The 15,545-nt window shown below is 35.3% G+C and overlaps 1 protein-coding gene across 2 annotated transcripts; it reads left to right on the forward strand.

The window, feature by feature from the left end:
• The first annotated feature begins 1,306 nt into the window (after positions 1-1,306).
• LOC142605663 (protein PIN-LIKES 2-like) lies at positions 1,307-4,472 on the forward strand. 2 transcript variants are annotated; one of them, XM_075777103.1, is made up of 2 exons: positions 1,307-3,108; positions 3,780-4,472. In XM_075777103.1, the coding sequence occupies exons 1-2, from the start codon at positions 1,819-1,821 to the stop codon at positions 3,804-3,806; spliced, it is 1,317 nt and encodes a 438-aa protein (XP_075633218.1). In that variant the 5' UTR covers positions 1,307-1,818; the 3' UTR covers positions 3,807-4,472. The 2 variants fall into 2 exon arrangements, with proteins under 2 accessions (XP_075633218.1, XP_075633213.1); XM_075777098.1 differs by having other exon boundaries at positions 1,308-3,178; positions 3,780-4,471.
• The last annotated feature ends 11,073 nt before the right edge of the window (positions 4,473-15,545 follow it).

Here is a 15,545-nt window from a genome sequence, read left to right on the forward strand (position 1 = left end):
GAGGTTGATAGCCCAAACACTTACCACACCCAATCTGAGTGTCAAGTGAGGTTTTGGTGCTGTTGGGAAGTATTGGAAGAAGCCAAGCTTTGGCTGTTGCAATCGGGCGCATTGCAGGATCCAGAAAGCTAAACAAGACACGGTTCAGAAAAGCCTTATTGGAGTAGGAGCTTAGAGGGCTTAGGTACACTAGGTATATTAGGCTTGAAGGGTCTCTTGCTATTCGTGTATCCCAACTTATTTTCTAGTGGATAGATTTACCGCTTGGAAGGTAACGGAAAGGTTTTTCACAGAGTTCTTTGGTTTCCTTTTTGATAACACATCGGCGTGTTATCTTGTGTTTGCATTTATCTTCCCTACTCTTTTAACTTTCATTTTATTGCTGTGATTTGATGAATATGGCTTGGAGTAGTTTTATTGTTTATTTGCTCGCATTTACTCTATTCCGCACTTAGTTTAAGTTAGAGTAAAATCAACTGAGCTGTAATCTTTTAATTTGGGGTCTGAACAGCTCTTGTGTTTTTAACACAAATCCGAGCTTTCAGAGGACTAATCTGTGATCATAGGGAAGAATGCTTGAAAGGATTTAGTCGTGGCATAGGCAAGACCACCATTGTAATTGCTGAATTTTGGGCTCTAAGGAATGGTCTCCGTGTAGCATCCCAAATGGGAATCCCATACCTAGAAGTTGAGAGTGATGCCAAGATAGTGATAGACCTTTTGCTCTCTAACTCACTGCCAAACAGAATATACACATCCCTGTTACTTGATTGCAGGTCCCTCCTCAAAAGGTTTCAACAAGTCAAGGTGGCCTATACCTTTCGGGAAGCAAATAGGATGCTGTGGCTAGATTGGGGTGCTTGCAGCAGGAAAATTTTGTAGTGTTTAACAGTCCCTTATCGACTGAAATTTCTTCTTTTGTTAACTCTGATGGTGTATACTTTGTAAAGCGCTATGCCAATACAGCTTTGTTGTTAATAAATTTCCTTTTAACAAAATTAAAATAAAATAATAGGCACCCTATTGACAGTCAGTCATGATGGAGCTGACATTCACTGATGCATTACTAACACGTAACAATCTTCATGATGAGGTTGAAAATTGAAATCCTTCACAACTAAAGTCATCACCTAATTTCTCAGCAAAAAAAAAAAAAAAAGTCATCACCAAACTAATACTACATATTTTACGACAGATTCTCCTTACATTACAATTCAATGACATATAGACATATAGTTGAGTACTTTTATTTTATTCTAATTATTACATCAGCGTCACCCAATTAAGCCCCCAACCAACTTTGAAATTATCCACTTCACTTCCAAACTGTTCTAGATTTCCCAAGTTTGACAAATCTATAAGTTCCTCTTTCTCCTCTGGAAGCACCTAGTTATTTGGATTGTCAGCTTTCTGCTAATTGTTATATTTCTGGTTCTGGAAAACCCACGTTGTCTTGTCCCTTGTCTCAATGATATTATAGGAATGTCTAATTAGACTCATGACTGTTGGGTTGGGATGGGATTGTTGGGCTTAGGGTAGCTTTCAGATTTCCTAGCTAACAACATTGTTTGTTCCATATAGTTCTGAAAGAAATTCTATTCCTATGTTTTCAAGTTCTTGTAGATCTTGGTGACTGACAGATATTGATATCCTCTTCAACTGTTTTTAGTTTTCTGTATATTTCATAAAATTCTTATGACTTTTATACTTGTTAAGGGATCTGAATGTCAATTCTTAGATTTTCTGGATTCAAAGGCAGCGTGTGAAACTTTGTAGGAGTCTCCTAGAATTAATCCAATTTCTTAAAAAGCATAAAGAATGGAGTTCTTCCTTGCTTCATTACATGAAACAGTGAAATCAGAAGCTGAAATTGTTCTAACGTCAATAGTACCTTTATTGAAACTCCTCTCTATAACTGTCATTGGTTTAGCTCTTGCTCACAAGAAAATCCAAACTATCCCAAAAGAGACTTTCAAGATACTAAGTGAACTTGTTTTTGCTCTTTTTTTGCCCTGCCTGATCTTCACCCACCTTGGTCCATGCATTAGTCTAAAAAATTTCATTCATTGGTGGTTCATCCCTGTAAATGTTGTTCTCAGTACTTCCATTGGTTGTGTGTTGGGGTTATTGGTGGCTATAATTTGCAGGCCACCACCTGAATACTTTCGATTCACCATCATCATGACCGCATTTGGAAACACGGGAAATATCCCTCTTGCAATTGTTTCAGCAGTTTGCCACAGTACTGATAACCCATTTGGCGAGGAATGTTATGCAGCTGGTGTGGCATATGTATCCTTTTCTCAATGGGTTTCTGTTATTCTTGTATACACTCTTGTTTATCATATGATGGAACCCCCATTGGAGTCTTATGAGATTGTTGAAGTTGAAGAAGGGCCCGCTGAGATTGAGGAAGTACCTGCTGATGATCTCAGTAGGCCAATTCTTGTTGAAGCTGAATGGCCAGGAATTGAAGATAAGGAAACAGAACATTGCAAGACACCCTTTATTGCAAGGCTTTTCAGCAGCATCTCTGGCATCTCACAATCAACTATTCAGGATCTTGATTCAGTGGAGGAAAGTCGAAGTAGTCCCAAGTCTATTAGGTGTTTGGCTGAGCCTAGGATGGTTAGAAAAATCAGAATTGTTGCTGAGAAAACTCCAATTCATCACATTCTTCAGCCACCAACAATTGCTTCTCTGTTAGCTATTATTATAGGACTTGTCCCTCAGCTCAAATCTTTTGTTTTTAATGATGATTCTATAGTCTCTTTCATCATAGACAGTTTAGATTTTATGGCTGAGGCAATGGTGCCTTCAACTATGCTTATTCTTGGTGGAATGCTAGCTGAGGGTCCCAATGAATCTAATTTAGGGATCCGAACTACAATTGGAATCATTGTAGCAAGGCTTTTAGTACTTCCTTTGTTTGGAATTGGGGTCATCATGTTGGCTGATAAGTTAAATTTTTTGGTCTATGGGGATCAAGTGTACCGGTTTGTGCTGTTGCTGCAATACACAACGCCAAGTGCCATTTTGTTGGGGGCAATTGCAAGCTTGAGGGGTTATGCAGTGAAGGAGGCATCAGCACTCCTCTTCTGGCAGCATGTGATTGCTCTATTCTCCCTTTCGTTGTATATAATTCTGTACTTTAATGTGCTGCTTTCTTACGTCTAAGGTCTGGTCGTCTGCCTCTTCTTCTTCTTCTGCTTCTTCTTCTTTTATTTTTATTTTTTATTTTTTTTAACTTTGTGAAAAGCATGTAATAGCCATTTGACATGCTGATTTCGAGTAGTATATTTCTATTCTGAATGTGATTAAGTTGAAAGGATGTATCCGTAACAATCAGATGTAATTTACTTCCTGTTCTTTGGTTTTCTTCATTTCCAAATTTAAGAAACCTTGTGATGAACAATCTGTGAAAAGAGGTTCATGATTTCCCTGCCATGGAACAAAAAAGAGTGACACTAGGGAATGTTCTTGACCTGCTCATGGAGGTTTCCAAAACCACTGGCAATTTAGTTACTTCAGTCTACATTATGTTTCTGATTCTTATTTTGGGCATGATAGCCTATCTAAGGAATGTTCCATGATACCTCCCCAATGGATTTCCAAACTACTGGCAGTCTAGTTTCTTGATTTGTCACTGTTTCCCTAACTAATATCTTGCTAATCCAAGGTTCATCCTGTTATGGATGCAGAGGCATTTATATATATCTTCTGCAAACAACTATAATACATGCCTTAAAATCTGATAAATCTTTGAACTTTTACTTCAGGGTGCACAGGATGCAAGGTTAACTTAGATTTCCCACAGGTATTGATGTTAAAAGACGTCTTCCATAAGAAGTAGACCATGAAAGGAGGGATGGCATCGGGTTTAGAGTAAGTCTTTTGCTCAGAATCTCTTACAATATGTTCTTTGTTTTCTTATACACATTTTATGTGTTTTTCTTGGAATTCTTATTGAGTAGATTCAGAACCAAAACCTTCAAATTTAGCATTTTAGACCAAGGTTAAAATATGACAAGCAATCTTCACTAGGAATAAGGTAGCATTGAAGTAAATTCAGTTGTTTTGGACGTCGAACTTACTTATAGAACTTTACAAGAAGATAGAATCTAAAACAATCACTGTACTTTACAAGAATTTAGAATCTAAAACATTGTTTTAGTCATTTTTTTGGTGCATGAAAAGATTTATTTGAGATTTTTGTTGCTGACAAGATGGAGAAAAGTTTATAAATAAAAAATGCCTAGTCTATATCACAGGCTTAAGATTATTTGATGTCAAACAGCTCATAAACTTCAGCTGTACATTGCAGACAAGATTTTTCATGCTGCAGAAGTTTTTGCAGATCTTCGACATAAACCTGATCTTTTTTTCTTTTTTCTTTTTTCTTTTTTCTTTTTTCTCTTTGGCAATCTGAAAGGTTGGAATAAATTATACATTCATTCTTAAAGTTAATCTGCTTGTCTCCTCAATTCTTTTTTTTTTTTTTTCTCAAGTCGAGTGACTTGGTTAAAGGTATTCCTATCGTTGTGTCTTTTTGGAGAGCACATAAAAGTGTAGTTCAATTATGTCAAACATAGCATTTGAAATATTTTCACTTGTTACTTTCCATAATTTTTTTTTTAATTTAAAAAAAAAATGATGTCATTTACATATTTTATAAACATTTTGGCCATGTCATGGAATTTCTTTGTTGGGAAGATTTCTCATTGATGTCCACTTCTCTTGTTTCTATGAACTCAATTATCCAAACACCCGAATGATTGAAGTGTTGCATATGGTATTGCTATCTCAGACTTTGTTTTATAGTTTAAGTAATGAAAAAATGGAAAGATTTTTTGGAAGCTTGTTAGATTGAGGACTCGTGATTCATAGAGATCGAAGATGGTTCATGTTTTTTTATTTTAATAGAGAAGACGCGTATGCATGGTACCATATGTTACCATGATCCATGAATAAATAATTGTACGCCACATTCCTATAGTAACTGGATTGAATTCCGCCTTTGTTCATGAGGTTCCATTTATTTTAATTGAACAGAACATTCAGGGAAAATATCTTCCAAGGAAACATGATAGAGTTTTCCCCCAAACTTAATTCCTAAAAGCCAAATGTTTTTCTTTAGAATGGCTTTCCAGGATTTAATTTCATACAAATGAACAACCAGACATAAAAGAACAAAGACAATTCCGTAGCCCAAACAGAAAAGGCAGTGGTATCATGCGTAACCTTTGTATACATCCTTCTCCTTCTCATATGGACCCGTAATACAAAATGATTTATAAATCATGTGAAACCTTTGATGTTTTAAATTTTAAATTTTAAATTAATATTCTAAGTCTTTTTTTATGTGAACTCACATCATTTATTTATATATATATATATATGGTTAAAATTTAGAGAAATTCAATTAAATCTCAAATTGTAGTCTAATTTTATGACATCTTACACCCAATTTTCTTAATTTTTGTGCAACAATTTACCGCACTAGTATGTAAACTATATTTACACACATGAATGACAAATTGTAATGGTATTATAGATGTTAACTTGAATTAATAAACATGATTAATTATTTTTATTTATTTATTTATTATTATTAGGGTAAATTTCACAAACCTACCCTAAAGTTTGTGAAAATACCAACTAAGGTGGCGTTTGGATCTACGTTTTGCGTTTGCGTTTAAAATGTGCTGGGACTCACGCTACAGTAGACAAAAAGAAAAACGCTAAGATGAAACTAGCTGAAACGCAGGAATGAGAAAACGCTAGCTTTTTTCTTCGATGCGCACCGAAACAGCAGAGGATCATCCAAGAAGGTTCGTCGGCGTCGGACTGGGTTCTTTTTGAGGCTGTACAGGCACCGCCCGCCACCGACGAAGCCGGCCGGAGCTGAACCGATCCGCCCACCTCAAACCTCCACCACAGGTGTTAGGCACGGTGGTTGGCAGCGATTTTCAAGCAGCAAAGTCGGTCAGTATGGTTGTCGGCAAAGGTTTTTGGATTCCGGTGAACACCGAACCGCACCGATTTGCTTATATATATACAAAACTTGAGATTTCTACCCCCTTAAAGTCAGATCTAAGATTTCCATCCCCACCCACAACACAAAACCCACCACCATTTCAACTTTTTATCTTCAAGCACCTCTGTTTTTGCTACCACCCAGGTCAGATCTTCAAGTTGTTGTCTCTACCTCCATTGCTTGGTGGTCGATTACTCGATTAGACTTCGCAGGTGAGTCAATCGATGGTTAGTCCCAAGAATCTTGAGCTTGTTTGGGTCTTAATATTTGGGTCTGTAATGGGTTTTGAATCTTTTGATATTTAGATTTTATCTAAGTTTTGATTTGTGGTTTGAATCCTTGAGTTTTCTGGGTTTGATTTTGGTTTTAGATATCTCCTCCAGTCCTCCTCCTTGTGGGTGTGATAGACAGGTGGACACTGACCACCGCGCCGACTGGAACCTCTACCAGCGTCGGACTAGGTTGTCTTCCTCTGTGGATTTCTCTAGTGGGCGTGGGCTTCTCTTCTTGAAGACAAGCGTTAGGGTGGGCGAGGAGTGAAAAAAAAAATCATCTGCGTTTTTCAACTGAGCTACAGTACCCGTATCAAAAAATAATTATCCACGTTTTTTCACTTATTTGCTACAGTGTTTTCAATTTTCAGTTTTCAATTTCAGCAAAATAAGTTCTATCCAAACGGACCCTAAGTCTAAAACATTTAAAAATCTACCAATATGACCTCAAGACAACTTTGTCTCTAACTTTATTTTCTCTTCTTTCTCTCTCATTTGTCCGTTCCTCTCCTCTTCTCTGATCTGAGTTATTTCTCACAACTCTCTCTCTCTCTCTCTCTCTCTCTCTCTCTCAAACTGAATCAGAAAATACCCATTTCAAAAACCCATTTTCCTTGTCTTCTTCTTGCTTGCCTTGGGAGAGTCTGCCGCCTCTTTGGAGTGCCAATTCTAAGGATATTGACAAGTTCCTGAAGTCTCTGACGAACGATGACAGCGTTTCGGTGGAGATTCCTAAGTTGATGGAGAAATACTTGGATCTCGTGGAGTAGAAAGTTTTTGGCAAAGGAAGAACCAAGTAGTGCTAGGTTCCTGACGAGGAATCGGATTTTCTCAAGTCTCTGGATTGGGATTTCAAGCTAACAAAAGCACTTTAGGAGTTAAAACTGAAAGAAGAGAAATCGGAGTCCAGTGGTTCTCTGATCAATCGCATCGGAGGGATTCAACAGCAAGCGATGTCGTATTTGGAAGAGGAATTTCAGATTCTTCTTGAGGAATCCAAAACCGCCGAGTCCGAGTCCAAATCAGCTGAATCGGAGGCTTTCCCTGGCTACTCTGATGACATTGTTTCCAGTCTGAGCAAAATAGTGAAGCAAATGATCTCAGGTGGCTACGAATCCGAGTGTTACTGAATGCTGATGCCAGTGACCAAGCTCATTAGTTTTGTCGGTTAAAGAAACAATTCTGAGAGAGGGGAACGAGATAGAAGAGAAGAGGGAAGGAAGACAGAGTTTTAAAAAAATAATAATAATAAGGACAAAGTTGTCTCTCGAGGATTAAATTGATAGGTTTTAAAATGTTTTGAACTTAGTTGGTACTATTAAAATTTACTCTTATTATTATTATTATTATTATTATTATTATTATTATCTATCTATATATATATAACCGAAACCTCTGAGACTCCTACAATTTTTCACGTCAACATAATATTTAAATAAAATTATCATTTTATTTAAATAAAAATATTTTTGTTTAGTCTAAATTTAATAAGGGGTGAAACTTTATCTCTCTAATAACTTCAACTTAAATTCAAACTCATCATTTTTTAATCATTTTTTTAAAATAAAATTATTTTTGTTTAGTCCAAACTTAACAAGGAGTGTAGTTCCTTAATCAATTTAAGATTTCATAAAATTATTTTAGTCTACCTTACAAATAGATAGGTTCCTATGCATAGCATAGGTTAGTGACTGGTTATTATTATAATCAAAGCCTCGGAAACTCCCACAATTTTCCACGGTAAAATGCTAAAAAAAAATAAAACCAACAAAAAAATGTAATAAACCAAATACTCAGAGGCTTTTCCTTTCACGATTCTTTACCTTTCCCTTTCATGATGGTCTGCCATCTCTTCCCTGCCTTCCTCTACTAGCTCCTCCTTTACCAGCTCCTCCTCAATCAGACCCACGGTAAATTACAGCAAAGCATCACATTGCATCTAAAGACCCACCATACCCACAAACCAACAGACATTTTCTTCCTCAGAATCGATCTCCTTCCTCAGACCACCGATTTGACACAAACCACCCACATCCAACCTCTACAACCTAGAAACGGCGACCCATTTGTTGTAGGTCTCATCAAGCCCATGGCCACAGATTCCTCAATAAAAACCCACCATACCCAACATGCCCACCATACCCACAAACCCACAAACATCTTCTTCCTCAGAACAGAGGTTGAGCTCCTTCCTTAGACCACCCATTTAGAAATTAAAGAAAGTTTTCTTCATTGGGCCCTCCTTCAAATTATAGAATCTCCTCCTTCAACCTCAGAATATTGAACTAACCCAATAAGAGTAAACCCCCTTAAAAAATAATAATAAAAAGAAGAAAAAAAAATCTGTCTACCCCATTGAAGAGCCGCCTTGCCTTGCCATGCACTCCTAAACCAGTCCAACCAATGGTACAACTTTCTCACTCTATCTTTGTTTTCTCTCTCGCTCTATTGTTCTGTCTGCTATCACTACTGTATAGCAGTTCACAAATGACATTTACCTATTTGACTGATTAAAAGTAAAACCTTTGGCTAAATGTATTGTAAATTGTGATGTGAACTTTTTTTTTTTTTGTTGCTAAATTGTGATGTTGAGCTAGCTGTACAGCATTTCACACATTTTATAAAAGTATATAACAATTTTGTTTTTGTTTAATATTATAAAATAAATAGTGTAATCTATATATATATATACACACACACACACACACACACACACAAAACCGAAGCTTCTCAAGCTCCCACAATTTTCCACATCAGCATTATTAAAAATAAAAAACTATTTTTAACACAAAATTTTCAGCTAAACAGTTTTGTAATATTAGCCTCTAGAACCCGATAGTTCTCTAATATCACAGCCTTCACCTCGAACCCTTCTCTCCCTCAAGCGCAACCTGTCTCTCTCTGTGTTGAGTTTTTCTCTCTCCCATGGGAAACCCAAATACAGACCTCATGATTACAAATCCATATCCAAACATAGATCTCATGGGTACAAATCTATTTGCAATCTATGGTTTCATTGTAAACCCCACCTCAAAATCCCCAACTCTCACCATCTATGAAGTTCCAAAAATGTCCCAAAGCCATCACCACTTCTCATCCAAATCTCAAGCAAAAATTCTAGAAATTTCATGAGTTAAGGTCATTAAAGACTTTGAATTGAGGAAAATTTTCTAATTTATGTTTCTAGGGTAATGAACAGAACATCAGTAGTGTCTTTAATTGATGGTGGTTTTTTGTTATCATGAATAAATTCATTCATTTAAGTTATCTGCTACTTTATGAAGGAAGCGTTGGGTTCTGGTGTGAATTGGCACATGTTGTTAGTATTGCCAGTCAAAGGATGTTTTTGGTGCATTGGTTTGTTGTGAAGGGTAAAAGTTTGGTTCATAGAACTCAATCATCCCCAAAGTGTTTGATGAAATGTCTGAGTTATACTCTCCACCATCAAACTCAAAACTCATAATATTATTTTGCAACAAAGCATATCCCATATCCATTAAATAGGATTATGTATATATTTTCTTTGGATTTTACCTTGATTTCCATTATTGAGTTGGTTTCCTATCCTATTTGTAGCAGCCTTACCGCAAAAACTAATACCAACTTGAAACATTGAGCATTCTTTTTGGCATGTTAGAATTTTTGTGAATGAATCAAGAAAAAAGAGGGTCAATTCTTAACCAAGATTTTTGTGAACTCCAAGACTAAATAGCCTTCTCATAAGCTCATCTCTTATTTATTCAACCTCAGGTTTAAGATGAAAATAGGAATCATCATCATGTATTAAACTCAGCATATTAGCTGGGGTTGGCCTCAGAAGTTACTTTTGTCAATTTGATCTATAAAGGATCATATTCAGTTCAATCCATTAAAAATATTATAATTTTTTTATTTAATAAGTTTTTCCTAAAATTTAGTCAATGTTTCTTTTCCAATTAGTTATGTAATTATTAAACAAAGACTTGAAGAGTAAACTTCCTTAGCCTCAAGTCAAAATCATTATGTCATGTGACCATGAAATTTGAGTTCGTATAACTATGCTAGAGTAAATCTTCAGTAGTATTTAAGCTTGAGTTAGAATATCTAAACCTATTTCAGGCCTATAATTTATGAAATAAAACATGTCATATCAAGAACAAATAAGATATGTATAAAGAAAAAAGTATAAAGACATATTTTCAAGTGTAGATTAGGAGTTGTACATTAAGAATTATGTTCCACCATCATGTATAAAAACAAATCATTCCATTGTTTATTGCAATAGTAAGAGAAAATAGCATAGTATCTTTCAAAGGGGCCAACAAAGAAAGCAATGGTGCAGCCCATGCTTTTATTTCCTTGAGAACTTTCAGATATTGTAGTAAAAGCCATTTTGGTTGCTGTTGCATCTCTATTTACTACCAATTACTTGAATAACAGTTTTTTTAGTTTGCGAAAGTGGGGGTGTTTATAACTTATTTGGATGAATTTAGCAATAAAATTATCTCTAAAAGTAGTTAAATCATTAAATTATTATCCCTAGGGTTTATTATGAGTTTCTTCCTTTATATTTTTGAGACAAATTGTATTCTCTTAATACTTTTTTTCCCTTAAGCTCTTATATTTTTACTTTTTTGTGCTCATGTAAATTATGAGTATCATCTACGTTCTAGATTATAGAGGAAAATGAATATATTTTTTTAATTAGTAAAATAAAAAATAAAAAAAATAGTTAAATGATATATTTGCCAATAAAGGTTTGTGTTCTATCATAAAGTAAGCATTCATATATATATATATATATATATATATATATCGTTCAATTAATCTAATTTTTTGCAATAATTGATATATAATTGTTAAGTTTCATTTCAAATATAATAATACTTTCATAGTACGCTTTGAGCCATAGTATGTAGAAGATGAAATCTTATTCTTTCCAAGTGATTGTTAATTTGAGAAAGTAAATATATATAATTTTCACTAGAACAATTCCATGCATCGCACAGGTTAACGACTAATTATTATTATTATTTGGCCGTCAATTTGTGGGCAGCTCAAACCCTCTTAAAAAGCAAAAAATGGTTATTAATTGTTTAAACCATTTGAGACTCAACTAGATTTCAACCTTTTTTTGTATGCAATGATAAACATTTGCTAAACCAAGTTTACAATATGTGAGTAAAAAAAATATACAAAAAGTTAGAAAAATGATATGATCAAAATTAGTTGACTACATGTTGGCCATCAGGTGAGCAAAATTAAGCTTTAATAATCACCCATAAAGCAAATTCAATTATTATCAAAAAATTTCAAGCATATTATAATGAACCTCTATTATGCTGCATAACCATAATTTTTTTTTTCCAGCCAAAGTTTAATATACCAAAACCAATAATAGAGGATGCACACTATCAAATATTACACAAAGCTCATTAGCGAACCTACTGAAACCTTGCACACAGGCCAGGTGAAAAATCCATTAACAAAAGTCATATATTTTAATAACCTAATTTGAATTTACTGATTTTTAAGATTACCTTTTCAATATTCAGATATCAGATTTTATATATGATATAAATAGATTGATATATATATATATATATATATATATATATATATCTCTATGTGCTGATATCTGATATAATGACTATATATCTAGCCTCTTTGCACGTGCGTTGTGCGTGCTTGGAGGCTCTTCTATTTTTTTTTTTAAGAAGGACAAAAATTTTCAAGTATACTAATTCGGAGTTGTTGAATTTTCCAATTGCCAAAATTCTTAGGGGAGTGATAAGTTGTAGCACAAAAAATTTATTTCACTTACAAATGCATAATCTCATCACCCCCTTAGGATTTTTTGGTGATTCAAAAATGCAATAACCCTAAATTAGTATGCATGAAAAGTTTTTTCCTTTAGAATAAAATTTAAAAAAAACAAAACAAAACATAGAAGAGCCTCTAAACACACATAATGTGCGTGCAAATAGTCATTATCATTAGTTTTTTCCAAAAGTTAATCTAGGTTATCAGAACTATACATCTTATCAATTAGCACAAATACCACACAAAATCTAAACATTTAAAAAAGTCTTTTTTTCTCTCTTCATAGTTTTCCCAACAACCATGCAAAAGTTAACCCCAAAAAAATTATCAAAAAAAAAAAAAAAAAAAAAGAATCTCCTTTTCTTTTCTCTGTTTTCTCAGCAACCAGCCAACCAGGCTTCAAACAATAGAAGAAAGGTGAAATATAACCCAAACAAAAATTATAAACATTCAATTTTTTCTCATCTTGTTTTATCAACAACCAAACAACATTTAAGCAATAGAAAATTCATTGTTTCTCGACAACCAAACAAAACTTAATCAAATGAAAAAAAAGAGAGCAGAATAATACAAAGAAAGATATTACCTTCCATGGTCGTAAGTTCAACCGCTAAATAAAGAAAATGAAGGCAAGAGAAATAGAGAGAGGGAATACCTTTAATGGCTGTCAAATCTGAGATAAAATGGGTTTCAGATGTCTTCTTTGGATCATGCCCTTCTTTTCTTCATAACTCAACCTTAAGCAAAACCAATAACTCGAATACCTAAATTAATAACAAAAATCAACCCAATAAAATAACAAAAGCTAAAACAGATTTGATACTATTTTTTGTTGTTTAATAATACCTCTACTGGTAGTGGTTCACGTTGGTATATAATGGTGGCGGGAGGCTGGGTTGAAGATGGTTACTACCCTTAAATCTCTCTCTCCCTCATAGTGCCCTTAAAACTCTCTTCCCTGTCTCTCATTCTCAATATTTTATTAAAAAATGAATACTGAAATCAGTGCATTTCATCGGTATAAAAGTTGTAGTCTCTTTGGTTTTCACGATTGATAGCAAAATGAAGAAAACTTTCAATTACACAGTAATTCACTTGACCCTATATATATATATATATTTTAAGTTGTGGTTTTACATAACATTTATATTGGCTTTATTCTATGATAAAAAACGTTGCAATTGCATTTGAAAGTTCAATAGTATAAATCACTGAAGCTTATTTAGACCCCTAATTTTAAACTTAGAGCTAAATTGCTTTTAAACTACTCAACTAAGTGCGAAATAAGAGTAAATGAAACACAATTAACTAGAACTAGACTCTAGTGCGTAGGCATACATAGTAAACAATATATGTAAAACACAAAGGGTAAGGGAAGAGAGATGTAAATATGAGATAATGCCAAGACGTGTTATCGAAGAGGAATTCCAAAGTACTCAGCATAAAAACCTCTTGTTGACCCTCCAAGCCGAAATGATCTACTAGTGAATAAAGTTGGAGTACAAGGATATCAGAAAGACTCTCCAAGCCTAATCTACTCACTATACTTCAACCCTCCGAGTTCTAGCTCCCAACGGACATCTCCGAGTCCTGTCTTCACTAGTTATTAAGATCCTACAATTAGCTCCAAATTGCATCCACCAAAGAATGACTTCATCCAATGCTTCCCACATGCACCAAAACAAGTCTCAACTCTCAGATTGGGTGAGGTATGTGCTTGGGCTAAGATCCTTTCAAGAATTTGTAATTAGAGAGGTATGAGTAGAGGAAAACTAAGAAAAATGTTTAGATGATTGTGGGTTTACAATCTCTAACTCTCAAGTAGGAATGGCAACGGGTCGGGTTCGGGCTAGGTTTTTTCATACCCAGACCTGATCCGCGGGTCTGCCCTAAAAACCCGGACCTGATCCGTTTATTCAACGGATTTTTTTTCTCAACCCAAACCCGCCCGGTCGGGTCCCTGAGAGCCTCGTCCCTCCATGCCCAACCAAGCCCAAAATCAAAAACACAAAATTTGATTTATGATTTTTCGGCCCAAAATCACAAACACAGCCACAAATCCAAACACGATCACAAGCATAAACACAGAAATCACAAACACAAATGTCAGATCTATGATTTTTCCTTTCAAAATCACAAACCAAACACAAATTTTAGATCTATAATATTCCCTTTCAAAATCACAAACACAAACTCACATGATTGAGACGAACTAAATCCCAAAAAAAAAAGAGAAAAAAAAAGAAAAGAAAAAAGATGGAGAACGAGGTGGAGTGAGGTCAGCGACGACGAGGACGAAGCAGAGCTATGCCTGTGCTTGACTGCTTGTGGGCTTGTGGCCATGTGAGTGAGAGAGTTGAGAGATGAAGATGGAAAGGTGGCCGTTTGAGACAGTGAGTGAGAGAGCTAAGACAGTTGGGCGACGGTGAGAGGTAAGGCGGCGGTGAGAGCTAGGGCAGTTGGGCCGGCGGTGAGATTGGGAGTGAGTGAGACGGTGAGATTGGGAGTGAGTGAGATTATGAGCTGAAGAAATGAGAGGCGGAGATGTGAGCTGAAGAAATGAGATGCAACGATGTGAGCTGAAGACAAGGGAGGCGAAGATGTGAGCTGAGCGCTGAAATGAAATGAGGAATAGGAAATGTTAGGGTTTATAACTATGTATATATATGAGGGTATTTTAGTAACTATAAATATATATATATATATATATATATATATATATATATATATATATATATATATATATATAATCGGGTCGAGTCGGCTCCAGGTTCGTGCTAGGTTTTTGGAAAAACCCGAACCCAATCCAGACCCACTTCGGATTTTTTTTAAAAATCCAAATCCGACCTTATTTTTTATCGGGCCAGGCCGGGTACCCGCGAATCGAGCAGAAATTGCCATCCCTACTCTCAAGTGTATTTCTAGGGTTTTCTCTCTGAAGTCTCCTTACAATTTTGTGTGTAATGTGGGCTTTTATAGTGTGGGTAAAGAAATGAGGAAAGCACACTTAATAGGCTGGCAGTGCATCTCGTGGGTCATCTAATGAGTTGGCCTAGTTGTGAGGTGAGTCGCGAGATACCTCCCGACACTTAACTCTTCAGCTTCCAGCATGTGCTTCTCACGTGACCTTCCGCGAGTTGTCCACTCGCAAGCAAGTCGCAAGTTGTCTTATTCTTCACAGTTCTTCACCAATCTCTCACACTTAACGCTTACATTGAATCCCATAAACATATAGGGAAATGATTGACTAAATACAATCAAATTTGACATGGAATTAAAGTCAACAAAACATAACTGAAAATTAGAACTTTAAAATCTCCCCTTTGGCTGTTCCGTAACAAAACCCCTAAATAGACTCTAGACTTAAACGTGAGTTTCGAAACAATGGCAAAACTCACTCACACCTAAATCTAAAACCTGTTAAGAACTTATAA

The sequence above is a fragment of the Castanea sativa genome, chromosome 1 (genome assembly GCF_040712315.1).
Source record: "Castanea sativa cultivar Marrone di Chiusa Pesio chromosome 1, ASM4071231v1".
In the NCBI taxonomy this organism is placed as follows: Eukaryota; Viridiplantae; Streptophyta; class Magnoliopsida; order Fagales; family Fagaceae; genus Castanea; species Castanea sativa.